The 18,292-nt window shown below is 41.6% G+C and overlaps 1 protein-coding gene across 1 annotated transcript in view; it reads left to right on the top strand.

Annotated features, from left to right (window-relative positions):
• The window catches only part of LOC134018338 (proliferation-associated protein 2G4-like), a 42,950-nt gene extending 25,693 nt beyond the window's left edge, over positions 1-17,257 (top strand). The window contains exons 2-13 of the mRNA XM_062458235.1: positions 13,105-13,233; positions 13,335-13,440; positions 13,551-13,620; positions 14,103-14,195; positions 14,338-14,401; positions 14,500-14,578; positions 14,656-14,734; positions 15,123-15,256; positions 15,358-15,452; positions 15,560-15,687; positions 16,156-16,209; positions 16,298-17,257. Of these exons, the coding sequence (XP_062314219.1) occupies positions 13,105-13,233; positions 13,335-13,440; positions 13,551-13,620; positions 14,103-14,195; positions 14,338-14,401; positions 14,500-14,578; positions 14,656-14,734; positions 15,123-15,256; positions 15,358-15,452; positions 15,560-15,687; positions 16,156-16,209; positions 16,298-16,366 (1,100 nt within the window). The 3' untranslated portion in view covers positions 16,367-17,257. The remainder of the gene's footprint in view (positions 1-13,104; positions 13,234-13,334; positions 13,441-13,550; positions 13,621-14,102; positions 14,196-14,337; positions 14,402-14,499; positions 14,579-14,655; positions 14,735-15,122; positions 15,257-15,357; positions 15,453-15,559; positions 15,688-16,155; positions 16,210-16,297) is intronic.
• Positions 17,258-18,292: the final 1,035 nt, after the last annotated feature.

Below are 18,292 nucleotides of genomic sequence, written 5' to 3'. Positions count from 1 at the left end.
TAAATGATTGTGAAGGTAAAATGATCTGGAGCCACAAATTCTAAATATGTCAACATTGAAGGTCAATAAGCTAACTCTATGATAAAGTCAAATGTAATGTTGGGAAAGCTAGCCAACTTGGTTGCCAAGTTAAGAATAGCTCAAGTTGTTCATTTTGGCCGCGTGTCATGACTCATTAGCTTCACAGCAACGTGAAGATTAGCTTCACAGCAACGTGAAGTAGCTAGTAGGTCAACACATTCTAACTTCAACTTCTAGCATTGAAGGTTGCCAACTAGCTCAATACTCGCGCAATCCACCATCCGAGGCTGTGTGCAGAGTCCTTAGCAGACAAAAACATAAAAACTAGTTAACTTACCTATTATTTACTGAGGTAGCGTTACTGTATTCGCAATACTAGCTGGCACGCTGCCTGCAGCTATTATTGCTAGCTAATACAGTACAGGTACTGTACCTCACAGATCTCTGAAGAATAATTAAGTTAGCTACAACAGTACTAGCTAGAGCTAGGTTTAACGTTTTAGCATTTGCCTGACTGCGGGCAGTTGTGACAACTAATTTGTGTCCCGTCTAATTTATGATAACGTTACCTAATTTAGCTTATGTTACTAGCTCAGAACGTTTGCTCAGTTATAGGCTAAGACTCGAGCAGAGCTACAGTACAGTATACTAGCAATAACTAGCTAACTTTCAACTGCTACCGTCACATTGGAGCTCGACAACAGTAGCGTTAGTCTAGTTGGATAAGACATAACGTGTTAATACTTCAGTTAGCATAAATACTATTAAAAACGTACGGTACTTTGCAAAATGTACTATTTATTTACGACACTATAACATTACTTACCGACAAAGTATGCGCTCCTCAGTCCGAAGCCGTTTTCAAAATGACGAAGTAGAAACTGTCCTCGCGGTTAAACCTCAGCAGTGGCGCGAAATTAACACTCTGAAGAGTAGATTTTTTCACTGCAGGTCTGCAGAATTTAACACTGCCTTTTAACAACACCATTAGAGCGCCGTTTCTCTCCACATTGTTGAAAATACTCTCTATGGGTTTTAATAAGTTAACTCTGGAATATTAACACCCCATTTTTTACTGTGAAGTTAAACGGCGACAGAACATGTTCGGCACTCCCCTTACTTAAATCAAAAGTCTTTCAATAGGTGAAACTATCTGACTACTAACCTGAACTTTATTGCCACAGCCTAAACTTTGTCAATCTGTTCATGAAAATAATTAATTTCAGCCTAAACCGTACAACGGAATGTTAAATCGAATTCAACCAACGCAATCGCTACCAAGACGAACACAGCAGTAGTCTAGTACTGTACTGTAATAGTACAATTTACCGGGGCAGCTTCTCCACACAGGGCTATATCGCATTTTGCGTCGTTACTGACAATGATCGCTACCAGTGAGCTTTTTATGAATGACTAAATAATCACTAAATAAATGTCAAGCTTATTTAAGTTTTTGGGGGCATATTTTCAGTTAGCAGATGGTACTGTTTGAATCGCGATTCCATCTTCTACTGCCGGGTAACATCGTAGAATAATCTTCATAGGGGGTTCTTTATTCATGAATGAATGCAATATGAGTAGGCTAAATGCCTGAAAATATCACGAGAAGGGAAAAACTTAAAAGGACGTTTAAGTCATAGAGATTAGGTCAATTTTTACACCGGTCTGCCAAATGTATTCGTTTTGATTCAGCTATGAGGCTGCCTCTTGCAGGGGAAATGAGAAGACATCTATTTCATTCTACACTTCACTCGTATTTTGAGTTGTAAATGAGCAGCAAAAAAAAGATGCTTTTAAATATATGTAATCTTTATAAATAATAAGTAGGCCTATGCATTTTTATATAAAATATACAGAAATATCAGTTGTAAAAATGGCATTACAAAACGGACCCCTGTGCAACCGACGCAAGCAAGCACACCCTACAATTTCCCCAGAAATTGTACCCTCTCTAGTTTTCTTTGTTGTACATACAATTTAGTTAACTCAGTTCAAGTGATTTCTGTGAATGCAATGAATGCACCATGACGCAGGTGCAGAGTAGGTCGCGCGCTGGTAGCTCAACCAATAGGATCAAACGGACGTCATATTGTAAAAATATTGCCATAACTCTACGATACATATTGTAAAATGTTTGTATTGTGATATATTGTTCCACGATATATTGTTACACTATACCTATAGTAACTAATAAAAGCATTTTGCACGTGTTCAAACATGGGGCAAACAAATCATTAGCCAATTTTCAATGGTGATTTTATGTATGTAAGGCGAATAGTGGATTTTCAAACCATAGTTTGCGATCAGTAGGTCTATTGAAGGAGCTATTGAAATTGCCTCAAACATTCAAGGGTCTGATAGATCCAGTTATCCTGGCAAAAGTTATTGTTCTTTATTTATTGACAGGGCACAGCCCCCACAGCCATTTTTTGCAACAATGAATGAAAAAAGTGCATGTTTGAAACTCCTAAGCTAGAAGCTACGATCTCTCCTTGCGTTCCTGTTTATCCTGCTCTCAAATGTTTGCTACCCGAACAATAAATTGGACTGTGGCGTGTGTTTATATCAACATGAAATGGTGCCAAAACTATGCTAGTTTCTAATTAGGCTACTGCTCATCGCTGGTGGAGTTTATGACTGTCGTGTATACTTCTAGTTTGATTCACTTGGTCCGGACCCAAAAATGTAATTATAGTCCTAGTTTGCTAATCACGATCGCATCAAAGTTCGTTTTAATCGAACCAAACCTAGCTGCCAAGTGTGAACACACCCTTAGATGCAGACAACTTTATTTACCACTGCTCTATTCCGCCCCCACCTCTGCTACTAAAACCACATTTCTGTTATGCTATTCCTCGCAATACAGTAAGCTAAATTACATTTATTCTTGAGCTGTAAGTAGGCCTATCAGAATTGTAACGGCAGACTCGTTTAGGGTGCCATCACATAATGAGGGACAAGATAATTCAAATTAAATAAGAATTTATTTGTACCAATATCAATAAACAATCAAATAGGGGTATGAAAAAAGGTAATGTTCAAAGTCGTGCATGAATGGGTGAACTATGCAACTATGAATGCATACGTCATGAATGCAGAGAGAGAGAGAGAGAGAGAGAGAGAGAGAGAGACCCTTTTATAGCCCCACCCTGAATACAGGTGCAGACAATAAAGCATGTAGGCTCAGGTTCTGCCCTGGCAGGGCAAAGCCTGAAGGGGGCACAGGTGGGCGAAATGCTTTAAATGTTGGGTAACTAGATTTGAGTAAGCTACACTGTTGAAAGGAACTGTTGAGACCAAATGCATCGACTCACTATGTGACCATCATTAGGGGGGATGGGATTGCGTCTTTCAAACAGCCTGGAAGATGCATCCACGGGTTACCAGCTAAAAAAAACATGAAATCCTGTGCACATTGCAGTACCCAAGATTACCCTATTTATTCTATTTAGTTCATAGATGTAAAGGGAACAGATGGCTGAGCGGTTAGGGAATCAGGTTATTAATCAGAAGGTTGCCGGTTCATGCCAAATGACGCGTCCTTGGGCAAGGCAATTCACCCTACTTGCCTCGGGGGGACGGGGGGACGACGACTGTACTTGCTATAAGTCGCTCTGGATAAGAGCGTCTGCTAAATGACTAAATGTAAAACATAGGCTATTCTAAATTAACTGTCAGGCTAGTTGTAGTAGATAAATCAAGTAGGCGGCCCGTCAAATGCAACTTTTGTTTGCTACACTTGAAACTGGAGTCCCAATTTTACAGTAATACAATAGCCTACATAAAACCAAAATGCACATTCTTAACCAGTTTGATATTACTTCGGACATGTTATCCACTGTCATTCCGAAAGTTGTTCAATTGAATAGGATAAGCATCAACAGTTTAAAATCAATTAAGCCCCCTAGAATTTCCAAACAATTATACGTCACTCTAATTTTTTGGCAATACTTGGACCGTGTTCTGACAATAAATGAAAAACATTACATGTTTTGCCAGTAGAACTGGATCTAATTAGACCATTGAATTTTTAGGAAGTCCCTGTGTGTTTGTTAATACTTTTAACTGGGGACAACAACGCAATCTTGTCAGCTGACTATAAAATGTTGATATGTCGGGCTACTGTAGACTAACTGCAGTCTAGCCTAACCCACAACGTGTTTGCCGTTCTTCAGCCAATAAATAAAATGTTGCTGATTGATTGAAGGGCTATACAACAAACGTTATCATACAGCTTCCGATACAGCCTCCTAGTGCACCCGCTAGTGAAGCATATGGTGCGAGGGATGACCAGAGGACCAAGCAAAGTGAAGGAGCTGGGATTACATTTATTCATTAAGCAGACGCTTTTATCAAAGCGACTTCCAAGAGAGAGCTTTACAAAAGTGCATAGGTCAATGATCATAAACAACGAGCCCCAAAAACATTGCGGGTAACCAAAACATGAAGCATACATTGTGAAAAGCAAATAAGTGCCAATAGGAAGAAACATAAGAGCATGTAGTTAAACAAGGAGGAACAACGAGTTTTCCTGTAGGAAAGTAAGCAACAATAATATAATTTACAGCGAGTACAAGTAGTTAAATCAGTTAACTAACAAACAAGTGCAACAAGTCACTCAATGAGTGTCATTGTGTTCCTGAAGGAAATAACCTAACATCGGATCCAACAAATCTTTAAGTACCGTTGTACTCCCGGAACAAGGTGGGGAGACAGTCAGTGTCTCTGATGGAGGTGGGGAGATGATTCCACCATTGGGGTGCCAGACAAGAGAAGAGCTTGGGTTGGGAGCGGGCGCTCTTGAGAGGTGGGACCACCAGACGGTTGTCAGAAGAAGACCGAAGGTGGCGGGTGGGGGTGTAAGGCTGGAGGAGAGACTGGATGTAGGCAGGTGCAGTCCCGTTCACTGCTCGGAAGGTCAGTACCAGGGACTTTAATCTGATACGGGCCGTGATGGGTAGCCAGTGAAGGGAGATGAGCGGGGTGACATGGGGGCGTCTGGGTAGGTTGAAGACCAGGCGGGCTGCTGCGTTCTGAATCCTCTGGAGAGGGCGGGTTGCGCATGCTGGGAGACCTGCAGAGTTGCAGTAGTCCAACTTGGAGAGGACATGTGCTTGGACTAGCAGCTGGTTGGAATGCTCAGACAGGTATCTCCTTATTTTCCGGATGTTGTAGAGGGTAAATCTACACAACCGGGAGACTGTAGCAATGTGGGCCGTGAGGGAGAGTTTGTCATCCATGGTAACCAGGGGTCACAAGGGAATTAGTTTCCATGATGCCCGTTGAGGCACATGAAAGATGGGGATTGTTTTTTAAAAATATCAAAATGCTGATCTGAACTAGGGCTGGGCAGTTTATCGAGTTTTGGAGATGTATCGATATATTTTCAAAAGCAATACAGAATGAGACAATATCATTAACATTGATATATAAATATAATTCATTAAAACGTATTTAAGCTTATTCAACACGCACATTTGTGTCTCCGCTCACTGATATCGCTATACTTTTTTTTTTTACGATGTAGTTAAGGCGGCAGGCGTGTGTTGCTTAGGCGGCCGCCTTAACTGAAAAGTGCTGTAGGAAACCCTGAGTCATTTGGGGATGGTTTGGGTGGTCGGATGAACATCAGAACAATGTGATATGTAGAGAGTGCAACAAACATGTCGCAACAAGTGCTGGAAGCACAACAAACCTCTCACCGTTTACAACAGCGACACAAACTGTACAAAGAATGTATTAAACTTTGTGGAGGCCGCGCTGATGCAGGTCAGACTGGAAAGCCTTCTTCCCCACAAACAAACCTCTTTTCAAGCGTCATTTACTCAGTGTGTCCCATATGAAAAGGAATGCCAAGTGGCGAGATATAACGGAGGCGGTAGCCTACCACATTGCTACAAATTTGGTGGCCATTGCAACAGTTGAACAAGTTGGCTTTAAAAAGCGGCTTAAAACAGTGGATAAAAGTACGACTTGCCCAGCCGTCACTACTTTACAAGAGAAGCACTACCAAAAATGCTGAAGCCGAAAGTGACACATTACGCACTAACAACAGATATATGGTCAAGCAGAATGTGGAAGCCTTACATGAGCTTGACTGTTCATTTTATTGAAGACTGGGAGATGAAAATTGTGTGTCTTCAAACCAGCTACTTTCCCCAAGACCACACCATAGCTTCAGCATATGGCTGAAGCCCTGCAGGATGCCCTTACATGCTGGGAACTTGACGAAAGGGGACTGGTGGCAATAACAACCAACAACGGGTCCAATGTTGTCAAAGCGACGCAGCTGAATAAGTGGCTGAGGATGCAGTAGTCATGTAGTCACTGGCTGCATCTTGCAATTGGTGAGTATGCTGAAGTTGACAGTGTAACAGTAAAAATAAAAACGTGTGTGTGTATATATGTATGTATATACACACAATATAAATAAAACATTTGAAGAGGGGGACTGGTTTAAGTGATATAGCACACATAATAAAGCACACATTTGTTATTTGTTAGCCTCATTTTTTTATGTCAACGCATACTAAATAGATTTCTACATTTTGTATCACATGGCATGGACCGTGTCTCTCGGATTATTTCCCTGTGCAAGAAAATAGTGAGCACCTTTTCCTATAGCTGGAAGAAAAGGAGAGAATTGGCTAAAGCTCAGATTCAGCTGGGTCTACCCACTCATCAGCTCATCACGGAGTCTGCTACAAGATGGGGAACAAGGCAGAAAATGATTGAGAGGGTACTGTAGCAGCAGGGTGCCCTTGCCAAAGTTTTGGCCACTGACAAGAGATCCAGGCATCTAGTCCCTACCTGGCCGGATATGGAGGTCCTAGGCAGTCCAGAGGCAGTCCAGAAGGCCCATTCATTCACGCCAAGCTGTAGTGGCTGCGTATGGATCTTCCACACGCTACTGAGGTCCCTGACAGTGTGAAATGAATAAAGTGTAAAAATATGCCAATATGTGTTGTTTTTTTCCTTATTACTGTGCCTTATTATTCCTTATTACCAGGGTTTTTCCTGCCGTTTTCCCGAGCGCCAATGACAAGTCCCGAGCGCCAAAGGCAAAAAAAAGCGATGAAGAAAAAGAAAAAGGCTGTGTTCATCACGCGTGCAATGCATGTCAGCGAATATGTTCTCAATAGTATGTTTCAAGTAGGCTACAGCCGAACCCTCGTTCTGTTTTGAGCAATAGTAATCGAGTTGATAAGCGTGTCTTCTTGTCTGATCAATACGCAACTGTGAGGTGCGCGAATGGACAGAGTGGCCACTAAACTGTCGTTCCGCTGCAAGGGCCAGCCCGACATGCACAAATACACCTGTACAAATGCAAACAAAATTAATTTCCACTCAAAATGCTGAAAAAAGTTTGATTTACGATTTCCAACGCAGCCTCCATTGGTATTCTTTACCTGGAATGATAATATATAGTGCAGTGTTTCCTCTATGGCTAAATTTCTGCCGCCACGGTATCAGAAATCAGGCTGTACAACATTTTTGGCCGTCTATCAGATTGTTAGAGTGCATGTTTGAGAATTGCACGGACAAGCACTTCACACCGCAGTTGAGATTGCGTGTGTGCGTCCTTGAGAACTGTAAGTCGTATAACTTGTTGTCAGTTCATTCAAGCCTGTTATTGTAGAAGTCTATAGTTCTTGCAAATTTAAATCAAGTTAACTGGTGATTCGTTGTTTGTATTCTTCCCCTGCTAGCTAAATTGCACATGTCTGTTGATTCGATAGCGATTGCTGCCGTTGCTCAGGTTTGTATTTTAGGTGCATTATTATGCTGAAGTAGTTTTAATTAGATGCAAAACACCTGGGAACTAGAGAGGGTACAATTTCTGAGGAAATTGTAGGGTGTGCTTGCTTGCGTCGGTTGCAGAGGGGTCCGTTTTTTAATGACATTTTTACAACTGATATTTCTGTGAACTATATTTTATATAAAGATGCATACTTATTATTTATAAAGATTACATAGATTTAAAAGCATAATTTTTTTGCTGATCATTTACAACGCAAAATACTAAGAGTGAAGTGTAGAATGAAATAGTTGTCTTCTCATTTCCCCTGCAAGAGGGAATGGTGATCGGCTATACAGTAGCAGCCTCATAGTTGACTCAAAACAAATACATATGGCAGACCGGTGTATAAATGGTCCTAATCTCTAGGACTTAAACGTCCTTTTAAGTTTTTCCTTCTGGCATTTAGCCTACTCATATTGCATTCATTCATTAATAAAGAACCCCCTTTGAAGCTTATTCTAACAACAACGTTGTGACCGGCAGTAGCTATCTCAGATGGAATCGCGATTCAAACAGTACCATCTGCTAACTGAAAATATGCCCCCAAAAATGTAAATAAGGTTGACATTTATTTAGGGGAAAATCGCTCATTCATAAAAAGCTCACTGGTAGCGATCATTCAGTAACGATGCAAAATGCGATATAGCCCTGTGTAGAGAAGCTGACACCGGTAAATAGTAGGCTACTACTACTACTACTACCGACTACTGTTGTGTTCGTCTTGGTAGCGATTGCATTACTTGAATTCGATTTAACGTTGCGTTGTACGGTTTAGGCAAAAAAAAAGTTTAGGCTGTGGCAATGAAGTTCAGGTTGGTAGTCAGATAGTTAAATCAAGTTTTTCATTATTGGAAACTAAGGGGAGTTCTGAACATGTTCTGTCACCGTTTGGCTTCCGAAGTTTTTTTTACTTGACTGTCTGGCATACAGCGTTGCAGTGAGCTACATTGGTTTGAAACCACAGGTAATAATAATTTCACCAAAAAATCGTTTACTTGTAATCTAATGTCATAATAAATCCTACAACGAAAATGTATTTGTGAGGAATGTTTATTTTAACGATTTGAAAATGGATGCATCACAGACCGCTACATACACAACTTTGCAAATGTCAAATGTATCTTGTTCAGCAGGAAAGGATAACATGTATGTTAACTTTTTCAATCAGTCAGTTAATGTGTTAACAACTGAAGAAGTATTGTCAAAGATGTGACTTTTTGGTTTATATATTTATGTATTTTTGTATGTAAATTTTGATATTGACACCGCTATGTGTATTAGGGCTGAACGATTAATTGCATTTGCGATTAATATCGCGATGGGACAGAATGCGATATTGTAATGGCAAAGGCTGCGATTTTACTTTGGTCACGTGACACGCGTGAGTAACGCAGTTTGCAGACGACCCAGACAGCAAAATGTGTTTGGGCCAGATTTGGACCAGGTCTTCATTAGCATTTGGCGCAGATCCGCTAAACGGACCTGGACCGGGCTCATCCTTTCCAACGGCCCAATACCGGAACAGGTTCGAATTACGGATCAGAGACAGATCTGGGCCAGAAGTGGCCCAGTACAGTTATTAATGCCATGACGTGTGGTGCGGATCTGGCCCAGATCCGCGACTCACATCAAGAGCTCATTTGGCCCTGGTCTGTGATTCATACTTAGGCTATTATGGGCCAAACAAATATCCACGCAATTTGTAATTTTCAAACGTTTTATTTTATAACAGGCAAAAGAGAACATTACAGCATTAAAAAAAACACGGGAATTGTTACGGGAATATGCACCGGTTCATTAAAATTTAATTTCATAGTGTGTTGATGTTGAAGACTATATGTGTATAATACAGTGAGACTTTGGATATGGTACTGACGTCCGAACTAGTTAATGTATTTGGACGTGAGAAGTGGGCGCTAGCAGTAGCTAGCAGCGATCCCCGCAGGCTACTATAGTAGTATTTTGTATTTTGCTATAGCAGCTATGCTAGCTAATTAGCTATGCTAGCGCTAACATGGCTACGATGTTGCAGCTAACACACAATGGACACGATATTCAGCAATGTTGGTAAATAATAAGCAAAGATAACCGTTTTGGCCTTATGTTCACATTAGTTGTGTAGTTGTGTTGTGTTAGCTAGTTGTGTTGTTTAAAAGAACCTACTGTACCAGCTAACCGTATATGCTACTAGCTTGTCTAGGCACGTACGTCTGAGGTTGTCAGAATAATGTGGTGTAAACTAAGTTTGTAAACTTTTATGTTTAATATAAATATTTAACAGACTAACATGACATCAACACCAGTTAACTTTTACATTTTTACTTAGGCCTATAATGCACTTACCAACAATCACAAATCACAACAATCACAAAGATGGTGCAGCCTGCGGTCTTCCACTCTACAGTCAGATAGAGTGGCAGGTTTATGTGGGGGAAAAGCTTTCCGTTAGTTGTGGCGCGTCTGGTCTGCGCAGCTCCCGCGTATCCGGCCCACACCCGCCGGGCGGACTCGATTCAGTTGTGGCGCGTCTGGTCTGCGCAGCTCCCGCGGATCCGGCCCAGAGCCATAGAAAAAGATTTATTATCATCTTTTTCTATGGCTCTGATCCAACCCACACCCGCCGGGCGGACTCGATTCAGTTGTGGCGCGTCTGGTCTGCGCAGCTCCCGCGGATCCGGCCCAGAGCCATAGAAAAATATTTTTTATCATATTTGTATATGGCTCTGATCCGGCCCACACCCGCCGGGCGGACTCGATTCAGTTGTGGCGCGTCTGGTCTGCGCAGCTGCCCCGGATCGGCGCCGCAACCGCCGGACGGAATGTTACAGCCAGAATTGCTATAGAGGTCTGGCGCAAATTTGGTGCAGATCTGCATAGTGAGTGCGACTGCTGCGCGAATCTGCTGATTCGAAAACGGATCTGGCACAGATGTAAATGCTGTCTGGGGAAGGATCAACTTTGCACGCTACACTGTACCTTGACCTGTACGATCATGGCCTCAGGCTCGACAGAACCTGAGGCCACAGTCACTTTGCCAATTTTGCCTTTAAAAAAAAGATGTTGCGCAGTGTCAAGTATTGTGGAAAACCTGCCTGGCTAACGTTGCTACCTCACGGGGCAACCACCAACCTAATTCGGCCCTAAAAAAACACCACAAGCCATGTACGATGCATAGCTAAAATTCTGAACACCAGTGTGTCAAATAAGCCAAATAACACCCGACAGGAACACTGATCGAAATGTTTCAAAGCCTAACTCAATGTAGCCTACTACAAAATTACTCAAGCAGTAAGCGTTCATCACGAAATATGATACCCCTCGGTGATACACATACAGTAGGATCACTATTCCTGACGGTGACATACTGTTTCTGTTAGGCTACTGACTGAATCAGAAATGTTAAGCCAGTGTCTCTTTTTCTTTTAAGATTTAACCTTTAGATGCGTGAGCAGACATCCCAAGTCTCCCGGAAGTTCCGGGAGTCTCCCGCATTTCAATAGCGGACGACCGCAAATGCTATACAATCTCCCGGAATTCGGGGATTTTGTATTTAAAGCGAGCGCGAGACTGTGCAATGGTAATTTCTGTTTGAAACAGGTGCATATCACGCGTCCTGATTGCGTCCCGGGGTTACATCATTCGTGCGTGCGTGCGTGCGCTGTGATATATTGTTTTATTATTGTTGCTTGCTTTTTTTCCACAGGTACACTTGCACTTATAGCAGTTCATGTTGTTTAATTGTAACTTGTTCAACTACATGCTCTTATGGTTCTTCCCTTTGGCACTTATTTTGGTTGTTCACAATGTGTGCTTCATGTTTTGGCTACTCGCAATGTTTTGTGGCTATCTCGTTGTTATGATCAGTGACCTATGCACTTTGTAAAGCTCTCTCTTGGAAGTCGCTTTGGATAAAAGCGTCTGCTAAATGAATAAATGTAAATGTGCGGATTGCGTCCCGGGGGGGGAGCCACCTCACGGAAATGAGTCTCTGTAGGATGTCTGCGTGAGTTCTAAATATGTCTCCACAGCGCAAGTTTTTTTTCCGAAACGGTAGCTAGGTAGCTAGCTTCAGTGAAGTGCTAATAAAGCTTACGTTTCAAGTTTAGCTTTGATTTACCAAAATATTTTCGATGAGGTAGGCTACAGGCGGTATGCTCTTCTTAGTTTTTCTGAACTTTGTGTGTTATGTTGCTGACTGGAGATCAGTAGGCTAGTATATATCTATATTAATAATACATCATAATAATCGCATATTAAATCTCAATTGCAAATTTATCGCGATTATCTTATTTTCCGAAATTGTTCAGCCCTAATGTGTATACTCAAACAGGAAGAGAGACGCTGTAGATCAGGGGTGGCTAACCAGTCCAGCATAAAGAGCCCCCCAAAAAAACGCACCATAGCAAAGAGCCACACATGCACGCCCGCACTACAACAGCAGCTTACAGATCTAATGACAGTCATAATACAAAGCATAACAGTTTTTATACGACCGCACAGGGCCTTGCGCCACCGGGGGCCTCGCATATTTTTTCGTTCATGCAATCCAAGTTTGCAATTGCAAGTTTTTTTTTTTTTTTACTTTCAATATTTTTGTATTCCTTTTCTTGACTTGATGTGCTCTAAAATTAAATTCCCGTTTGTCCCAAAAAAATTTCGTTCATGATTTACGTTACACCACAGGGCGTTAGTGCACGCCCTGTGAGAGTGCGAGGAGGAAGGGGATGGTCAGGAGAAACAAACGTCACTTACAGGAGAGCAAGACTGATTTTGCAAACATGAGTCGGGTGCTGAGAAAAGGGATAAAACTAAAAGAAACAAGAATTTCACAAGTCGATTCGAGGATCGCTGGATAAATTTGTCAGCACGCCTTGCAGAAATGGTGTGGCTCCGTGCGTGCGCAGGATAATAGCCCTAACCCTAACCCAAATATTGAGATATGACTTTTGGTCCATATCGCCCAGCCCTAATCCAAACAACATCAATCGCGGCACTGCACTCTGTCATTATAAAGAGGATACATGTGGCATTTCAAACTTTGTGTGCCCAGTTCTCCAGATAATCGTGGGAATCTAAAGTGGGACACACACAGAGATTCCTGGCATTATTAGATGGATGTCCTTGGTCAACAGAACTCTATAGTGTGACCTTGGTCAACAGAACTCTATAGTGTGACGTGTTACCTTGCTTTATTCAAATGACACATAGCATCACATTACTTGTTTTACTCATTCGAATGTACTGGTCACAACTACAATAATTTCAATCCTGTTTTTTTGCAGAGGCTATGAAGGCAGTGGTCGATGCAGCCAAAGAAGGAGTCTCTGTTATCAACTTGTGTCAGAAGGGAGATGTGTTCATCATGGCTGAAACTGGAAAAGTTTTCAAGAAGGAGAAGGATATGAAGAAAGGTATGCTTAATCACAATATAAGCAAATAACAGAGCAACCTATTACAGATGTGGTCCACCATGGATGACAATGTGCTGTAAAAAATGTTTTACCACCTGTAGGAATTGCGTTCCCAACCAGTGTCTCCGTCAATAATTGCGTCTGTCACCACTCCCCTCTTAAGAGTGACCCAGATGTCACACTCAAGAATGGGGACCTTGTCAAAATGTAAGCATCAGAACCACCTTCTTGAACTTTTTACTGTATCGTGTTTGACTTGTAATTATAGTCACATGCGTTCTCTCATTTGGGTACATGTCATCTCCTATCTCAAACAGTGACCTGGGAGTGCATGTGGACGGCTTCATCTCGAATGTGGCACATTGCTTTGTTGTTGGAGTGACCAAGGTAGCATGCTAAAACCACAGTTTATCACTAACCTAACATATCCAGCAGACTCATCAGCTTCCTCATGCAACTAGGGCAGGCCACCATCTTGCAAGAAAAACTGGTTGAGGTCCGGGACCGAGCCAGACATTGTAAACATTAGGGGCTTAGCCCAAACCTAGAACCTAGTCTAGGTTTGATGTGAGCATAGATATGGACTTCCACAGGTAATGTGAGCGAGCACAATAATTAAGCATTAATTTGAGCGCAATTTTTTTTGGGAGCTTTATGTAATATACACATTACGTTGGACTCATATTGTTATACTTGCCTAAAATTACAACTAACATTTTTATCTAAAAGATTCTGGGCTTTTGAGAAAACATTCAGGGCTCAAGCCCCAGAAGCCACTAGCTTTTTTTCATTTGATAGCATGATGTGTGAAAGCATTTCAGCCCGGAAGTAACATCTAATCCAATTTGTCCTGTATGCTTGCCCCTCAGGAGGCCCCGTTGACTGGGCGTAAAGCTGACGTGATTAAGGCTGCACACTTGTGTGCCGAGGCAGCCCTACGTCTAGTCAAACCTGGGAACCAGGTAAATGAACCCGGTTTGACAGTTAAGACTGAGGTTTTATACCGTATGCAGTCACCAGTGAGACTGCATTCAAATCAGTTTACCCTGAACCATAGAAACAAACTGAATATCCCTAACTCTGTGCTAACTCTCTCCCTTTTAGAACTCTCAGGTCACAGAAGCTTGGAACAAGATCGCCAAGTCATTCAAGTGCACACCAATAGAGGGTGAGTTTGAGTGGTCATTAAACCTAGGCCGGACAATTTCCATCACCTTCACTGTGACACTGGCATACTGATGCGTTCTTTCCAATCTCCTCTCGAAGGTATGTTGTCCCATCAGTTGAAGCAGCACATTATCGATGGAGAGAAGACCATTATTCAGAACCCTACAGACCAGCAGAGGTGAGTGAAGAAATCAACAACGATATGGTCATTGTTCATCTTTACGTGTCTCACAGTTAATGTGTTTGGGTGTCTAGGAAGGACCATGAGAAAGCAGAGTTTGAGGTGCATGAGGTCTATGCAGTGGATGTGCTCATAAGCACTGGAGAGGGAAAGGTGAGGAAGAATCATCAGATCACTGTGTTACATAGATGTGTGTTTCTTGATAACATAAAGCCATAGCACCTCAGTGAATGTATCCTAGTGCTAAAAAAATGCATCCCTGGGGCTCTTGCTTGACAGTTTGAGAGATGTAGTCATTTAGCAGACACTCTTATCCAGAGCGACTTACAATAAGTACATTGACATTCCCCCCCAGTGCAAGTAGGGTGAAGTGCCTTGCCCAAGGACACAACGTCATATTGCACGAACCGGCAACTTTCTGATTAATAGCCTGATTGCCTTACTGCTCAGCCATCTGACCCTCTAGATGCAGATTTAAGGTGTGATTTGATTGGAGCTTGATTTGGTAGTGGCCAAATATTCCTTGTTCTCCAACTTCTAGGCCAAAGATGCAGGACAGAGGACCACAATTTACAAGCGGGACCCCAGCAAGCAGTATGGGCTGAAGATGAAGACGTCCAGGATGTTCTTCAGCGAGGTGGAGAGGCGCTTTGATACCATGCCCTTTACTCTCAGGTAGCTGATAGAGGAAGTAGCGCATCACAATTCCACTGACATGTTTTCTCCAGAAAAGGCCCTGCTTTAAGTGTGTGTGTGCTTGTTTGTGTGTGTGTCAGGGCATTTGAGGATGAGGGCAAGGCCAGACTGGGTGTAGTGGAGTGTGCCAAACATGAACTGCTTCAGCCCTTCAATGTGCTGCATGAAAAGGAAGGTAAGTCCTTCCTAGCACCACAACAGTCAAACATTTTGTATGGCAAATAGCCTACCTCTATATGAATATGACCTTACATTGACTAACACCATTTTCCTTTTTGTCAGGCGAGTTTGTGGCCCAGTTCAAGTTTACTGTGCTCCTCATGGCCAACGGACCCTTGAGAATTACAAACAGCCTGTTTGAACCAGAGTTGTTCAAGTCTGAGCATGAGGTGGAGGATCCAGAGGTTATGGTAAAATACCAGCAAACCAGTTTCCAAATAGGAAACCAATTCCATTTCCTTGGGGAGAAGTGAAATGGTAGTACCATGGCATGCTGGTGGCTGACTGAATTTATTCCAAAGACCTTTGCAGGGTTTTCCTGCCTCCAAAATAAGCTTGGGTGGGGTGGGAACACTGCAGGTAAATAGTTACCATCTTCCCCACCCCACAAATAAATGTAGGAGCATAGTAAAAAAATAAAAATAAATAACAGTTAATAAACAAACAATTTGTATTGCATTCATGGATTGTCAAGTAGCCAGCTAGAAAGCAAGCCTTCTTGGAGTAAACTCAACCTATGGGTGGGTTAAAACAGACAACACACTGGGCTGGTTGAGAAAAATACAGGTTTGTTACCCTTGTGTTAAACGTGTGGTAATGAGTTTTGTATGTTTTATTTTTTAAAGTAACACTTTTTCTTAATTTTCTTTCTTTTCAAGGCTTTGCTTCAAAGCTCAGCAAGTCGCAAGACGCAGAAGAAAAAGAAAAAGAAGGTAGAATAAACAATCCCATGAAACATTACTTGTTACTTGCCACATTTTCTGACTCCATATTTTTCTCCCATCCTGTTTGGTGTCAAAGGCCTCAAAGACAGTAGAGAATGCAACTGGACAGCCTTTGGAGGTAGCTGAAACTGGAGCTGCAGAATAACCCTCCACCCCTGCTTATCTCCATCTACAGCCGCCTTGTCTATGAGAATACTGACAAGACATCTGACAACCTAAAGAACCAGAATCAAGAATCAGAATCAAGAATACCCACCCCCAGAAGCGCAGCTTACTGACACAGCATTTGCCAATATTTCCACTTCGATGTCAGCCTGGGAAGCTGCTGCTCATCAATTCAAGATGAACGGTCACGTATCTCAACCCCCACCCCTTCAATATCTGTCTGTTGTTCACAGACCGGCCTTTTCCTCAGAATAGTAACCTCCTGTCTAGTCTCAGAAGATATACTTGAATGCTAGGGCTTTTGCTGATAATAGAAGACGTTGACAACTGTCTTCAGGCCTCCCTTTGTCCTTAATGTTTTGCTTTGAACTGGAATAATAATGGCAGCGTGACAGGATAATGTCTTTGTTGTGCCAATGATAATTTTGGAAGACACCCACTTGGCACTAAACATGATGCCATCATCCTCGAATTTAATGTTTATTGGTATTTATTGAATAACTCCCATTTTCAGCACTCTGAAACAGAGATATAAATTTATATTGTTATTAATGATAGTATTTGAAAGCAGAACAGGTTTGAGGTTGCTTTGTAGTCACATATGCAAGGCAAGCTAAAGTGTTTAATTGTAATGCTAATTTCCACAAGTCAAATGGAAGTTCAACTGTAATATTTTGTTTGTGTGGATGGTTTCGGTTGATGCCCTATGGAGCTATAGTCCACTGGTTCTCCCACAGCCCCTTCTGTCAAGTTTCACAGTCAGTGTTTACATACAATTTCACAAATTAATACCTGATGCTTGCTTTTTTTGTAATACAAATCCTGTTTCAGAGACTATTTTTAAGAAACATTAAAAAGCCAGCTTGATGTCGTGTCTTCACAATTGGGTTTGTGAAAAGCACTAACCCAAAGTCGTACTGACAGCCATTGCCTCTAATTATATGGTCTATTCGAAGGTGGGAGTCTCGTGTTGAAGCATCGATTTTTTTTTAAATGAATGTAATATAACATTTTGTGTTATGTCACATTCGGTTGGATGACTTTTGCAGTTTTTCAGTGGTAGTCTTTTTCCAGAATTAAACTTTTCTCAATTAACAAACTTTTTGGTATTGAATTAGGGTTTGAGTTTACTGGTGCCAAAACCATAGGCTTTGTTTTATAGAGTTGAAGAGATAGTTGTAAAAAAGTGACACGGCCATATGAGTCAAGCATTGAACATACAGAAATAAAATTGGATCATGCTGGTTGGGAGAATGATGAATGGACTTAAGTCCACATTCCACCTGTCCAGGAATAAAAAATGGACATACGGGTAAAATGGCAATCTAAAACATACGTACGGCTCTGTTTACACAGCTAAAGATTTATGAAAATGAAAAAAGTATTCCCAGATAACCTCTTCAGGCTTGCAGAATTGATTGAATCGAAATGTAATCCTTCCATTGTTACAAATATAGCTGCAAGCAGCAATGTGGGTTCCTCCGCAAAATATTATAAACATGTACACTGTTGAAGATGGAGAGTTGGACAACAAGAGAGCAAAACTACTTCATGTTTGGCCAACAACAATAGGCAACAACAATAGGCTGAATGGGGATGTGAACTCATGAGCATAAGGTCACAAGTCAGTCTCTCTATCCTCTCTGCTACACACCAACTGTTGAGATTGTATGAGTAGAAAGGGAAGAGTATGAGCTTTGGTCAGCATTGGGACAAAGGTTAAGAAACTGTTGACATTTCAAGGTAAAATTGCATAAAATTGCGCATGGTACATCAGAATGATATCACCTTGAAGCCAATAAGGTTTGAAAAACCATCAGTCAAAATTATATTTGATTTATTGACACAAAGATATTGAGACAATGTGGACACTTACATAAATACACCCCTTTCAGACATTTTGTAT

Source organism: Osmerus eperlanus, chromosome 4 (assembly GCF_963692335.1).
Source record: "Osmerus eperlanus chromosome 4, fOsmEpe2.1, whole genome shotgun sequence".
Classification (NCBI taxonomy): domain Eukaryota; kingdom Metazoa; phylum Chordata; class Actinopteri; order Osmeriformes; family Osmeridae; genus Osmerus; species Osmerus eperlanus.
Note: the sequence above shows the minus strand (reverse complement) of the source record. Positions and strands in the feature narration are given on the sequence as shown.